Source organism: Gopherus flavomarginatus, chromosome 3 (genome assembly GCF_025201925.1).
Source record: "Gopherus flavomarginatus isolate rGopFla2 chromosome 3, rGopFla2.mat.asm, whole genome shotgun sequence".
In the NCBI taxonomy this organism is placed as follows: Eukaryota; Metazoa; Chordata; order Testudines; family Testudinidae; genus Gopherus; species Gopherus flavomarginatus.
The window spans coordinates 222,153,678-222,169,240 of record NC_066619.1 but is presented as its reverse complement, the minus strand read 5'-3'; the positions used below and the strand labels follow the sequence as shown (position 1 = coordinate 222,169,240).

General features: G+C 42.6%; 1 protein-coding gene across 3 annotated transcripts in view; it reads left to right on the top strand.

Annotated features, from left to right (window-relative positions):
* The window catches only part of DCTD (dCMP deaminase), a 34,294-nt gene extending 19,205 nt beyond the window's left edge, over positions 1-15,089 (top strand). For 2 of the 3 annotated variants that reach the window (XM_050945418.1, XM_050945419.1), the window contains exons 4-6: positions 4,731-4,847; positions 8,052-8,148; positions 12,014-13,363. In XM_050945418.1, coding sequence (XP_050801375.1) covers positions 4,731-4,847; positions 8,052-8,148; positions 12,014-12,092 — 293 coding nt within the window. In that variant the 3' untranslated portion in view covers positions 12,093-13,363. Of the gene's footprint in view, positions 1-4,730; positions 4,848-8,051; positions 8,149-12,013; positions 13,364-14,292 lie in introns of those variants that run through there. The other variant, XM_050945417.1, reaches the window with a different exon arrangement.
* The last annotated feature ends 474 nt before the right edge of the window (positions 15,090-15,563 follow it).

Below are 15,563 nucleotides of genomic sequence, written 5' to 3'. Positions count from 1 at the left end.
TTATATATGTGAGACAAGGCAAGTGACATAATAGCATCTATTGGACCAACTTCTGTTGGAAAGTACAAGCTTGTGAGCATCACGGAGTTCTTCAGGTTTCAAGAAGGAAATCAGTGTGTCTGAGCTAAATACAAGTTGGGACAGATTAAGCATGAAGGGTTAACACACGTTGTAGGGGGATCACTTAAAATGAAACGGACAATTAAGGGTTAGCAAGCAGTGGGATGTGTCGACAAACTGATGTAATGAGCCATAAAACCATGGTCTCTGAGTCCATGGTTTTTAGTGTCCAGCAGAGTTAAGAATTTAAGTTACCAGGCTCACTTGTTATGCAGGGTTTATGCAGGTTTCCTTTTGAGGATGAGTACTGAGAGGTCAGATGCAAAGTGATTGTTTGCCCATGGGTGATAGTATTTTTGTCTTTTATCATTTTCCTCTTTGAGTTCATTCAAGAGCCTTGTGATTATCTGATTTCAGTTGTTGAGGCATTTGATACATTGGATGATGTACACCACATGCTGTCATAGGCATCTGTAGAACCCATGAATTTTGAAATGTGTGTTGGGAAGATGGGTATTGATCATTGCAGTAGCAGAGATACATATGCAGGTTTTGCATCTGTTGTTCTGGTAGGGTCTGGTGCCAGTTTGAGTTTGTGTTCTGTCTGTGGGGACCTTGCCTCTGATGAAGATCTTGGTGAGGTGGGGGAAATTTTAGAAGGCCATGTGTGGAGGCATGCTCAGTCTTTACCCATTCCACTACTGCAAGGTTCCTGAAGGATATCATAAGGACATTCCTTCCAGTTCTCAACCAGTCCCTACATGGCATCTGAACCTTGTCCTCTCTGTAGAGCCCTGGGCAGATAAAAAAATGTGGATCCGCATTCGATCCACATCCTCAAGAATCAGCTTGTATCCAACCTGGGATCTGCACTCCATCTTGGGAGGAGCGTCTGTGTGCATGCATGTGTACTGTATATAGGATCTCAAAGGTGGGGAAGCAGCTGTCTGCATTTCCCCCCACCTTTGAGATCCTATATTCTCTCTCCCCTGTATACAGAGAAAGGGGCAGTCATAGGTCAAGACAAGGAGCAAAATCCCCCGTGCTCCTATCCTGGTGGTTTAGCAGCCAAGCAATTTAGGAAACCTCTCCTGATGTCATTGCCATATCACATCAGTTGTAGAGGGAGACAGCCACTTCTGCAAAGTAAGTAAGTATGCAGAGAGGGAATATAGGATCTGGAAGGTGGGGAAGCAGCTTTCTAGGCTCTGAGCTGCAGACAGCTGCTTTCCTACCTTTGAGATCCTATAAAGCAGATATCTGCAGATTTGTAGGGTTCTACCTCTCTGTGCTTATAAGACCACCATTTGAGCCTTTGGCCTCCTGTTCTCTTCTTCACCTATTCATGAATGTTGCCTTCCTGACAGCCAATTACCTCCACTAGTAGAGGAGCTGGGGGAGCTTGGGGCCTTTGTGGTGGACCTAACATGCACAGTTTTCACAAGGACAAAGTGTTTTTGCACCTGCATCTCAAATTCATCCCTAAGGTGTTTTTCTGAATTTCACATTAACCAGACTGTTCACCTTCTAGTGTCTTATCCGAAGCCATACCATGGCATGGAGGCAAGGGTGCCGGAACCATTGTAGAAGCTGAGGGGTGGGGGGGCACTGGTGCCAGAACTAGGGGCCTGGGGACCATGCCCTCCACTTTTTAACTTGGGTGTAATTGGGGGGACAGGCAGCATTACCCCTCCAAACTGCAAGCCTCAGGCAAGTGCAAAGCAGCGCTGGCAGGGGCTGCGCTTTGTAGCAGCATTGTCTCCCCCCAACTGCCATACTACAAGCCTTGGCAGGCATGTAGTGGTGGGCCACCTGCCCAAAACTTGCAGTTTGGGGGGTGGGGAAATGCCATCCCCCGTCCCCCAAAACTATGCCCATGTTAAAGTGTCAATATCACTTTTCACACAAACTTAGCACCAATTTTCCACACTTACTTTTGTGCTGCTGCAGCCTTAAGGCTGTCAGCCGGAACCCCACTGTTACCTCTAGGTGGGGGATTGAGGGAGGGGCAGAAGGAGAGTATGGACGGCCTCGAAGTGAATGAGTGGGTTCAGGGGAGGCGAGTCCAAGCCACTGTGGTGGGGCTCAGACTAACAGCCATGGGGGTGGGTGGTCCAGCTGTCACTTTTATCCCTTCCCCCCCCCCCACCCCAGCTGTACACAACCCTTCTGCACCAGCCCCAATCACCCAGGGCTGACAGCTGGAACCTTTTTTAAAAAAAAGGGGAAAAACACAGTTCACACCTCCCGGTAGTTTGAGAACCAGCACCGTGAAATTGATAAGATAGACAACAGACAATGTACAGAATGCAGTGTCTACACAGGCATTAATTGCCCTAACCACCATAAACCCTGTGCCTCTGGTGGAGATGAGAGTTCTGTCAATATAATGAGGCACTTACATCAGTGGGACAAGGCTGTAGTGTATATACTGACATAATTAAGTTGACTTAAGATGTTTTATGTCAACTTAACTCTGTAGTATAGACCAGGCGTGAGATTCTTGGCCTGGCATAAATTCATGCCTCGTTGTAGCTGTACGCTGTCCAGTGTAATCTGTAATGTCAGAATGGCTGAGAACTTAAATACTGGACAGTAACAGACTGAAGAACCCAGAGATGATTCAGCTTGGTGCCATTCTAAACAAAAGGATCTCTTAACCTTGCTTATGGCTATTTTCATCACTCCACACTGACTCTACAGACATAACAGGTGTCAGACCCACAGAGTGGCATTTCTGGAATTCTATCTATATAATAAATTGGTGATCTCGGTCCTTTTCCTAGTCATCAGGTATCCAAATCACAAAATCCACTATTGTTCTTGATACTACTTAGCAGGGGGTACTCTGCTAGAACTGCCATCTACTTCATCTATCCAGTATTTTATATTGCACACATCACTGCCCTCCCCAGGGGGCCTTAAATGATTGAATGTCCAGGGAGACTGAAATATACTCCAGTTTGCAAGACATTAAATGCCCTCTTGATGTGCCCAGTATGAGAATTTAGACCTATAGATCTGGTCTGTTCTTAAGAGCTGAGACATGCTGGTGGAATGGTACAGTGAAGCTGCTGCCTTTGCTATATCTGTGCTTTAGAGAAATAGAGGACTTTGTTTTTTTCATTCAAGAAAGCTGGCATCTTTTCATGATCAGTGTCATAAACAGATAGTTAAGGGTTAATGTCTCTTTTACCTATAAAGGGTTACAAGCAGTGAACCTGGACCACCTGACCAGAGGACCAATCAAAAGACAAGATACTTTCAAATCTCGGTGGAGGGAAGTCTTTGTTTGTGTTGTTTGTCTGTTGTTCTCTCTGGGTTCTGAGAGTAACCAGACGTACCTACAGGCTCTCTAATTTTCTGTTCAAATAGTAAGTACAAGTAGAAGGGCGGTTTAGTCTTTTTGATTGTTTTCTTTATCTGCAAATGTGTAGTTTGCTGGAAAGATTTTAATTTGTATTTGTGCTGGGGGGAAGGCTTCTCCCTAGTGTCTATAAGCTGAAAGACCTGTAAACTTTACCATCGTAATTACAAAGACAACTTTTACTTTTTTATTTCTTTTATTAAAAGCTTTTCTTTTTTAAGACCCGATTGATTTTTTTCCCCTTGTTGAGGCTCAAGGGAATTGAGTCTGTTCTCACCAGGGAATTGGTGGGAGACAGGGAGAGAGAGGGAGGGGGGAAGGTGGGATTCCTCTGTTTTAGATTCATGGAGCTTGAATCTGTATTACCTCTTGGGGAGGGGAAAAGAGGAGGGGGGAAGGTGCATCCCTCTCTGTTTTAAGATTCAAAGAGTTTGAATCACAGTGATCTTCCAGGATAACCCAGGGAGGGAAAGCCTGGGAGAGGCAACAGTGGGGAAAAGGGTTTACTTTCTTTGTATAAGATCCAGGGGGGTTGGGTTTTGGGGTCCTCTGAGAAGGTTTTGGGGGGACCAGAGTGTACCAGGCACTGCAAGTCCTGGTTGGTGGCAGCACTACAAGATCTACGCTGGTAATTAAGCTTAGGGGAATTCATGCTGGTACCCCATCTTTTGGACGCTAAGGTTCAGAGTGGGGGTTATTCCATGACAATCAGTATACTCACTTAACATTAAAAATAAGGACGTTCTTATGGTTATGAGTGTCTCTTGTGTATTCACAGGATGAGAGAATCATGCAGCAAAGCCGAGCAGTTCTGACACCCTGAGGACAGAACTGCTCGGTTTTACTTCATGATTCTCCTGCTCTTAAGAGTGCAGATAGCACTTGTGTAGCCATAAGAATGTTCCTATCTGTGCATGTAAACAATAAATGAGCTGTTTTATATTGGCAATTAGATACTCTAGAGAGTTGTGAAGCTGTGAGATATTGCTACACTTAGGGTGGTTGAAGACCAAGTAGTTTCAGCCCTAGAGCTTCGTTGCCTACTATAGGTGCTAGGAAGTGGCAATGCTAATGTGCTTAATGATTTCATTCCTAATCAGCAGTCTGGTCAGAACAATTGACCTTCATTAATCTTGGTATTTCTGGTTTAATTTTTTTCTTTTCCCTCTATAATGAACAAGTCAGGTTATTTGACTTTGAAAGAATGCAAGCAGCTACCTCTTAACACTCAGTTAATTTTAGATTGACTCATTTTAATGAACAGTATTATGAATATTTTTCTTCTGCTTTTTTTTAAATCCAGTGTGCCATGCTGAATTGAATGCCATTATGAACAAAAACTCAGCTGATGTGAAAGGTTGCAGCATATATGTTGCCTTGTTTCCATGTAATGAATGTGCAAAGCTCATCATCCAGGCAGGTAAGGAGCAATTATGCCAGCTTGATTCGTCAGAGTTGCAGCACTGCTTGCTCATCAGTACCTTATAACAGATTTATTTGATTTTAATTTGCTGTTGTTTAGATCTAAATTAATTGCGCTATCAACTTCTTAAGATACTTCTTGTGTTTTTGCATTTGAGTGGTGCCAAGTTTTTCCAGTGCTAATTGCATCTTCTGTGATTCTTACCATGTTTTTAATTTAGGTTTACAACTTCTTAGACCAGGCGCTGACAAAGAACAGCACAGGCATTGCATATCATTACTGTCAGTTTACTGTGCTCTGACACACAGAATAGAGTATGGGGAAAAGAAATAAACTTCTGCCTGACACAATGTCTGTTGGGAGTATATACATGAAATTTTAATTTGAATGTAATACATGGTAGATATTTTAAGATTTTAAAATATCTTTGCTCGTAAATGTCATAAGACTTCTATGATCCTACTTTAATTATATCTTTCATTACAAATGTTATAAATCTATGCTACTGCAGCAAGTGTGCTGGCCTGAATGTTTTGCCTTTTTTCAGATTATTAGATGTAACTGCAGTAAACTTTGGTTCCATAAAACTCCCTGTCTAAATTCCTAAAACTCTGAGTTAACAAAATGTGTGTTTATAAAGGGGTTATCTCTTGAGAGAGCAGAAGGTGAAAGTTAATGGGGAGACATTTACAGGGTATAGGGATTCTGGGACTGATTGAACTATATTCTGACCTCATGTAGTGAAATCTCCTCAAAATCTGGGAGAATGTAAAATATGGATGAAGGTACCCAACGCAGAACCCTTCGTCCTGCCTTTGGTCCACCTTCCTATACATACCCAGAAAGGTTAGGGAATATTGGTGTTTGGGATGCTAGAAGATATACCTTTTTGATGTATTAAAACTTGAGTATGATATAGTATAAGCTTAAGCCAAAATCCTGATCTTTTCCCTGTGCAAACAAAAGACTGGTATCAGGCCATAAGAGTGAGTGAAGCTGTCATCCAAAATGTGAATGGAGAGGCTAGGATGGAACGGGGGGTGTATAATTTCCACCTACTTGTGATAATAGGAACAGGCTCTTAAGGTGAAGCTACATGTGCAGCATCTGCGAACAAGTGTATAAAGTGAAGGACCTCTATCCATTTCTGCATGGTAGATGACAGTCACACAGGTCCACATATAAATTCTCTTAAGTCTGACTCTGTGACTAGGGAAGCTAGCTCACTGCCTACCCTTACCAAGGAAACTGAGACAGAGCTGAGCATTGCTGTAGCCAAAATCACAAGCAGAAATGGGTGAAACTAAGTCACAAGTGAAAGGTGCTGTGTATCCAAACTTCACTGAGAGAAGGGACACTGAGACTGGTAAAGAATGCTGCTAACCATATGGTACCCGCCAGAACAGGAGGGAGGGGAAAAGACATTTGTTCCTTCATCTAAACTGCATAATGATTTATAAAAATGTAAATGGACCTGAGGCAGATGGGAGGAAGTGCTGGTTGCCTCACTCCAACACGTGGGGAGGAAAAGAGGGACTCCACAGCCATCATAGAGTGCAAACCCCGGGGGCAAGGATGCAGTCCACTCCCTCTCCTCACCATGGAATCCAAGGTATCGCCCAATGGGACTAGGAGTCCTGGCACACCTGGGGGCAGGGCAGAGAATGGAATTTGGCTCTGGGGAAAAATTTGTGTGTTTTCCCCGGGGAGAAGTGAACACCCCATATACCGGCGGCACTAAGTGTCTGTGTGGATCCTGCTGCCATGCACTAAAAGTCCCCTAATGCAATTTAATCTATCCTGCTTTGAAACAGGAGTAGATTGGAGTGCAATAAGGAACTTTTAGTGCATGGCAGCAAGGTCCTCAGATACTTAGTGCATGGCAGGCTTAGTGTGGAGTAGCCAGGCTTTCTGCAAACTGAGTGTTCATATAGACAAAGTCCTGCATATAATTAGATCAGTGAAGGAAAGTTATTCTATATTGGGTTATAAGACTTCTTCCTTGATGCATTAATCTGATTTATGTTGGTGCTATTAGAAAAATGAACAAGGAAGTAATTCAATGGCTTCGCAAGTAAGTGCATCTAGATATATGCTAGAAAGACAAGAGGACCCAAATTTTAGTTTCAGAGCTCCTATAATTTGTGTCCCATATGCTGTGAATGTTGTTTGGTGATGCTGGGATCTACCAGATAAAAGGACTTCAGAGTTAAAAAGTCTGATTCCTATGGAGGTGGGGGTACACCTCTACCTCAATATACAAAGAGAGACCAGGAGAGGTGGGGAGTAAACGTGACATTGATCAAGATTCTAGAAGAACCAAATTAATCCACAGTTAATGCATTCTGAACTTTACAGTGATTGTAACAGGGGTGAAAAAGAACTAGCGTTGTTTGGAATCCAAACCAAGATGTACTCCTTTGTGACACCAAAAATAAGATTCCACTCAGATTTGCAGCTCTTCACAATATGGTGGTTCATTTTCTTTGTGTGCTTTGATCAGTAGTTAAATAGCTAAATGTTAATAGTTACAATTAGGGATGCATTTTAACAGAGAAAATGTGGTAGCCATTGAAAAATTTGTAATCACTCCTGGTTCTGCCTCTTCTTTTCTCCTCTGACATATTTTAGGCAAGAGTAGTTTATTAAGAGCTGGGTCACAGTCAGTTACCCATATCTAGGACATGTATTTGAAAAATAGGGAATTTCTGAAAGGTGGCTGGAGACTTAAGATTTTAAGTTGCTGCCTAGCTTAATTGTGATGAGTCATATTGGTTTGTACAAAGACTAAGTGAAAAACTTCCATCAAAATTGTTATTGATGGAAAACTGAGTTTTCAACTCAATGAAACTTTTCACAGAAAGTGTATGCTTTCCATGGAAAACTTCAGCTCTTCATTTAAAAAACAAACAAAAAGCCACCCATATACTTTTGAGGTTTTGGCTGAAAGTTCTGTTTTTCAGGTAAAATTTCAACTTTTTATTTTCACCAAAAATTTTCCATGGAGAAGCTATTTTCTGACCAGCTTTATTTTGTACTGCTCCATTCTTAAGGTATAATTTGTAATACTTCTTTAATGTGATGTGGCACCTAGAGTGTATGGATAGGTGCTCTTTTTAGCCTTTGTATATATCTAAATTTTCTCCTACCATATTTATTTCTGCTGTAATTGTAGCATGTCTTTTTTCATGATGTTTCTAGGTATAAAAGAAGTTATTTTTATGTCTGACAAATACCATGATAGCCCTGAAATGACAGCTGCCCGGCGCCTGTTTGATTTAGCTGGAATTATATACAGGTAAGACAGAGCCTTGATTGTTGGTGGTGGTTTGACTTTTAAATGTGAAAATGAAGAAATTGCTGTATGAGGGAAGATAACCTTTAGGCAAAAGCTTTTTCTCCTTACGTTATGTAACTTGTGTGGTACCGTTAATTTTCTTACAAAAACTCCCATGCAGATTTAGTACCAGTCAATTCAGCACCTTTGATAGCTTTTGAAAGTCTGGTCCCTGGAGAACACCAGCAGGTGCTGTCCAATCTCATGGGATTTGGGAGTGACCTACCTTCTCACCCCAATGTTCATTCAGTCCTTGGCCTTTCTCCTGAGACTGCCATCAAGATTGCCAATTGGGGTGGTGGTTTCTGGTGTGTGTATTCATAGGAGCTGGACTGAAACCACCAATTCATTTTATGTAGACCATGGAGCCCTGTTGGAAGGGTAATAACCTTCTGTCACAACCATTCTGAGCTGGAGTTAAATCAGCTTGTGATGGGGCAGGACTCACCACCCCCTTCTGGCCGTGCTGGGAATTAACTCTTGGTTGCCAGTGCACCTTTCTCTAGTGGTGTGTCTCCACCATCAATTCTGCTCCACCTCTAAGACGCACATCACTCCCCAGACCATGGCATCCTCTTTTGGGCATGCCCTCGGGCTGTGCCCCACTACACTTTCTCCCTCCGGGGGAATTGGCTGTCTTTAGTCCATCTACTTTCCGCTGCAGCCTACTGTAGCCTTTGGTCTAGCCCCTCACCTCAAGAGGTAAACTGCAGTCCATGTACTGACTACCCCCTCTGTGACAGGTGGGGGGAGCGGGCAGGCTGGGCCCACTCACTACTCCAGGCCCCAACCTAGGGACCCTTTAGCCAGTGGCCACGTGCTGCCACTCCTCCAACTCCCACTGCCTATTTCCCTGGGCCACTTCCCCATAGCTCTAGTACCTGCCTGGCCCTTTGTATCAGGGGCCTCAGTCTGGCAGTCCTCAGGCTGGAGCCTCCCTATTGCTCCCCTGACCCTGTCCAGCACTGCTCTATCTAAGGTACACCTCTAAGGCAGCCAGTCCTTCTCTCTTGCACTTCAGGGAGAGGTTGAGCAGCCCTTCTTATATGGCCCTCCCTGGCCCTGATTTGCTGCTACAACAAACCTTCTGCTGATTGGCTCTCTACATGCCTTCCTCCCATTGGTAGGGTTTTGTGCAGCCTCCCTGAGGACTGCTTTAACCCTCCATCTACCTGTGTGGGGCAATCACCCTACCACACAGCCACGTAGGGTAAGAGGTTCTTGTATAATCGTTTATCAGTCCCTATCACCCCTGGTTTTCCGCAGTCTGCTTTCTTAAAGGAAAAGAATAAAACCTGGAATATCTGTCCTGAACTAATGAGAATCTGAATGATCTGTTAAGAGTAGATTTTTTTAAGAGTAGTGACAGAGATATCTCAAGACAATCTGTTTGACAGCTAGTTTGATACCAATAACATGCTATGGATGAAACTAATTATGCAGTCATGGGGAGACTTTAAAATTCCAAAAAGTTTTACAATATTAATATAAAACCTTCTTAAATGTTACAAATACAGCAATTCTGACAGAGAAAATTTTAGGATGAAAGCTACCTGCTGGGCTAAAATTACCCATGAACCAGTACAGCAGTATTTGAAATTCACTTTTAAAGTCCGTGTATTTTCTGCCACTAAAGGTACTTGGCTAAGTGAAAACAGCAAAGAATCCCGTGGCACCTTATAGACTAGCAGACGTTTTGTAGCATAAGCTTTCGTGGGTGAGTACCCACTTTGTCAGATGCATGTAGTGGAAATTTCCTAGACACCTCGGTGCAAATAAGTGATGGTCACATTAACACCACCCTATACTGAAAACCTACCGACCGCTATGCCTACCTTCATGCCTCCAGCTTCCATCCCGGGCACATCACACGATCCATTGTCTACAGCCAAGCACTGAGGTACAACCGCATCTGCTCTAACCCCTCAGACAGAGACCAACACCTACAAAATCTTCACCAAGCATTCTCAAAACTACAATACCCGCACTAGGAAATAAGGAAACAGATCAACAGAGCCAGACGTGTACTCAGAAGCCTCCTACTGCAAGACAAACCCAAGAAAGAAACCAACAGGACTCCACTGGCCATCACATACAGTCCCCAGCTAAAACCACTCCATCGCATCATCAGGGATCTACAACCCATCCTGGACAATGATCCCACACTTTCACAGGCCTTGGCTGGCAGGCCAGTCCTCGCCCACAGACAGCCTGCCAACCTGAAACATATTCTCACCAGTAACTGCACACCGCACCATAGTAACTCTAGCTCAGGAACCAATCCATGCAACAAACCTCGATGCCAACTCTGCCCACATATCTACACCAGCGACATCATCACAGGACCTAACCAGATCAGCGACACCATCACCGGTTCATTCACCTGCACATCCGCCAATGTAATATACGCCATCATATGCCAGCAATGCCCCTCTGCTATGTACATCGGCCAAACTGGACAGTCCCTACGGAAAAGGATAAATGGACACAAATCAGATATTAGGAATGGCAATATACAAAAACCTGTAGGAGAACACTTCAACCTCCCTGGCCACACTATGGCAGACCTTAAGATGGCTATCCTACAGCAAAAAAACTTCAGGACCAGACTTCAAAGAGAAACTGGTGAGCTTCAGTTCATCTGCAAATTTGACACCATCAGCTCAGGATTAAACAAAGACTGAATGGCTTGCCAACTACAAAAGCAGTTTCTTCTCCCTTGGTTTTCACACTCAACTGCTAGAACAGGGTCTCATCCTCCCTGATTGAACTAACCTTGTTATCTCTAGCTTGCTTGCATATATGTATACCTGCCCCTGGAAATTTCCACTACATGCATCTGATGAAGTGGGTATTCACCCACGAAAGCTCATGCTCCAAAACGTCTGTTAGTCTATGGGGTGCCACGGAATTCTTTGCTGCTTTTACAGACCCAGACTAACGCGGCTACCCCTCTGATACTTGGCTAAGTAAGGCATAAATCATTCCGTTACAAGTGAAATCTTACCACAGTTTCCCCATGGTTAGTGGTGTTGTTTGCTTTTCAGACTGCTGGGCTGGACAGAGTGGGCATCATAATCCTTCAAGGTTTCTGTAGTCAACAACATATCCTTTAGTGTGGTTACTGTTTTCACCTTTTGAATTGATTATTAAGGATACAGGTTGTACTTAATGAATCTCTGGAACTGAATTGTGGAGCCTAATAAGACACTAAATTCACACCATTGGCATAATCCTTCGTTTATTCGTAGATTGTAAATTATATATTCAGTCCCCAAATACCTCCCTTGCTAATTGCAGTAGCAGATGCTCTAATGGTGTAAAAGGATGCATTTTGTGTCAACATTAATTTTACAATTCTAAAGTTATAATTTTTAAATGATTCCTTCTTAGCCAGTTCAGTTATTTCTTGTATGATGCATAAAACAATCTATTCCTTTTGCTCAAAAACTATTGAAGTAAACTTTTAAAGTTTGCTGTAAAAACTGGCAGAAAAGGAAAAGAGATCAAATTTTGCAGAAAAACTGGTAACATGATGCCACCTCCTGCAGCTAAGTTGTTAGAAATCCTTTGATTCCTGGGTAATTTATGAACTCCAATAGCTGAAGAACATACAGACTAAACAACCCCATGTGTCTTTTTGTCTTAGTCTTTCTTGTCCGGGTTTCTCTCTGTATGGTGCACTATAATTGGCTCCTATAGAGATAAAATGCTAAGTGAATCGAAGGGAATTTTTTTTCTTCAAAAAATTTAGTTGGAGCCAAAGCAAACAAAACATTTAACTACTGACTGGTTAATATCTATCCATATTTTTTCTTATTTTCAGGAAATTCAAACCCAAGTGCAATAAGATCATCATTGACTTTGATTCAATTAACGGCAGACCAAGTCAAAAGCCTCTGTGAGTTAGCAGCTCATTAAATCTCTAGAAGATTGTGATTATCTTTTTCTGAGAAGCTGCTAATGCCTTTCATCTTGAAGTTACACAACTTTTTAATAGCCACTACAGCTAAAGTAGACATCTGAAGAATGTAAGGCCTAAAATTTTTCTCCATCAGCCTTGTCATACAGAATCTACATCTAAACTTTTGGTTGCTGCTTTTTTTTCAAGCCTGCTTTAAAATCTAGAACTATATAGAGGAAACATAGTACAGCATATGTACTACAAGAAAATGGTTTTGATTCTTACTATGTCGATCATGTGCTCTATTAAGTAGAGTCAGAATCGTAGACAGCAGTATTTATTGTAGGCAATAACATGCTGGAAAACCTCACTTACGTATGTGGATCTGTCCTTATTGGACGCAGGGAACTAAATAGCTAATCCACGTGAAATGTAAGAGGAGATGTCCATGCAAATATTGATATTCAATCTACAGTAGCACTAGAATATTCTTGTTAAAGAGTTACAACAATTAGTTTAAAATATTGTGGTGTCAAACTATACTGTTGCAATGTACTTTTATTTGCAGATGTAGTAGTGACTTTACTTTTAATTGCTGTCTTACATTGTAATACATGGTGTGTGTGTTTTTTAGTTATGTTTGGAGAATTTTCTGTGTTGGATTCGGTTTAGAGAGACTTTGAATTCTTTTCCCCAAGACACCTTGAACTTAATCGGGGCTAAGTGAATAAATCATTGGACTTTCACCTATGGGATCTTATTTGGAGTTGATTTTCTTGCCTAAAAAAAGTTAGTCTATTGGTCTAAGTTTCTACTAGACAATCCAACACAGTTCAATCTCAGAATTAACCTGTAAAATAACTGAATCATTTCTTGTCCTTAGAGAGAAACAAGAGATATTCAACCCATGTTGAGGTTGTCTATGCCAAAAGTAGTAATTGTGATTTTAGCTTATTTGTTAATGCTGGCACAGTGCCTTCATTTTCACAAATGTTGTCTAAAATAATATCCTTTTTAATTTTATTTTGAGGTTTGGGAATAGATTTGAATGCCTTTTCTTTAATTTGATTTTTTTTTAAATTAAATATGCCTAATGGCTTTGTTTAGAAGATGTTTTTATCCCAGAGGTAATCATATATTTTTTAAATATGGTTATATTTCAGTAAGCTTTTATTTTTTCTGTAAAGGCTTTCTGTTCCATATTTTGGGACATTATGTAATTTGGCTTCCTACCAGTACTATTAAAGTATTATTAAAATCTGCTATGCTAAAGTAGACTCATTATATTACAGCATGTGCTAGACTCCAGAGTGCTGCTGTTTTTGCAATCATATGCAAAGCATATTTTGTACATTTGTGATGTCATTACATAAAGTGTAATGTTCAAAAACCACTAAGCCCCTGAAGGGACGTTATGGTGTAATGGTAAGATGTCAGTCATTTGTGACCTTCACCTTACTCCCTTCAACTTCCATAATTATTTCCCAACTGAAATTTGGTCTGAAGTCTAGGTTGTTGGGTTTTTTTATGTGCTAATTTTGAGGTGGATTGGACTGACTATTTGAGAATTTAAAATTTACTTTCTAATTTTCCTACCCCCACCTCAATTCTCAAAAGTCTTGTACTAGGAAACTCCATGTTTATTTCAGTATGTCTGTAAGAGATGTAATATAAAGGGGTATGTCAGATTATCCTGGATTGATAATTGGGGGGAGAGGGGCAATTCTTGTAGCTGCTGCAACAGTGAATTTTTGGATGTTAAAATGCAATTGTAGCAAATATCACTAGGAGTTCTTTATATCTCATGAACAAATTTATTGTTCTGCAGTGTCTGGATCATGTCAGACAGAGAAGACATAATACTGACAAAATTATCTTAAAAAAAAGTGAGCTCCATTTCAGAGTGAGTAAATGGTCTGAAGAATGACTTTTCTCTTGCACGTCTTTTACAGTATCTGCTGTTACACCAGTTCATCCCTCCATTTTAAAACAGAACATTTTGACATCAAGAAATTCTTAGTCTAGGAATAGATTAGTTTTTCATAGTCAAAACATTTGAATCTGCATCACCATATAATACGATAGGAAGTTCTTGGGACCTCTGTAGGAGAATAGGCCTCTTCTGCTGAGTCACTATAATGTAAGATGTTAGAACCCTGTGTAAAGCTTGCAGAGTAATTTCAGCTTATTCATGTTGACAGGTAGGTCCTATGAGCTCCAAGCCAGCTCCATATAAAAAGGGACAGAAAGAGCAAAAGGCAGATTGGAAGGATGCTACAAAAGCCAAGTTGAAGAGAGAGCTTAGTCTGAGAAGTTAATGTGCTGTTTAACAGTAAAGGCAAACCCCAAAGAAGCATTTAGACCATACCAAGTTTGTTTTGTATCCTATCTGGAGTAGGATGGATACTTGCCTGCAGTCCTTTAATCCAGAGGGAAATATATTTGTAAACACAACATGAAATGTCTCCTTTGACTTCCAAATAAAGAATAATTGTGCTAATTATAAACCATATGCTCCTGAGGGAATTCTCAACAGGTGCAGAATTCATGCACCCTGCAGATTTTTTTCCCCCCACAGAATAATAGATTCTGACAGGGAAACCATGAGAAGGGTCCTGTGCCCCTCCCTGGCAGCAGTCCTGAATGGGCACATGGTTTTGGGCATCGGGAGCAGCCGGGAGAGATCTAAATTGCCACCTTAGAGGAGGCGGGGGGTGGCAGGTGGTGCTGGGAGTGCGTGTGAGAGTCTGTCCCTCTTGCTCGCTATTGCAGTGTGCCTGGCATGGAGGGGCAGGGCCCTGGGGTGATTCTGGGGCAGGCCCAGCCCTTGCACTGTGTTGGGGTCAGGTGCAGCCTTGCCAAAAAGTCCATGTCCTGGGGTGGGGGAGGCTGCAGAGTGAAGGAGCCCCAGTGCACACCGCTTGCCCCTGTTGCTGCACCCATTCTGTAGAGAGGCGTGAAGCTGACCCAAGCAGCTGTGGGGAAGCCACAAGGAGCTTTGGCTTGGGGCACCATTTAAGGAAGCCAGGGAGTCTGTTCACGGCCCCAGCTGCAGGCGGAGCTCTTACCTCCAGCATCGTGCAGGCAGGGCCCCTCCTCCAGGAGCCAGGGTTCTCTGGCTGTGCAGGGGCGGCTCCAGGCACCAGCATGCCAAGCGCGTGCCTGGGGTGGCAAGCCATGGGGGGCACGCTGCCAGTTGCCGCAAGGGCAGCAGACAGGTTGCCTTCGGCGGCATGTCTGCAGAAGGTCCGCTGGTCCCACGGCTTCAGTGGACCTCCTGCAGGCGTGCTGCTGAATCTGCGGGACCGGGGACCTCTTGCAGGCAAGCTGCGGAAGGCAGCCTGCCTGCCATGCTTGGAGTGGCAAAATACCTAGAGCCACCTCTGTGGCTGTAGCTCCTATAGTCAGTTTCCTCCATTGCACTAGGGCTTCTGGGGGTGGGGCAGGAAAGGAAGTGGTCAGTCAGGGTGGG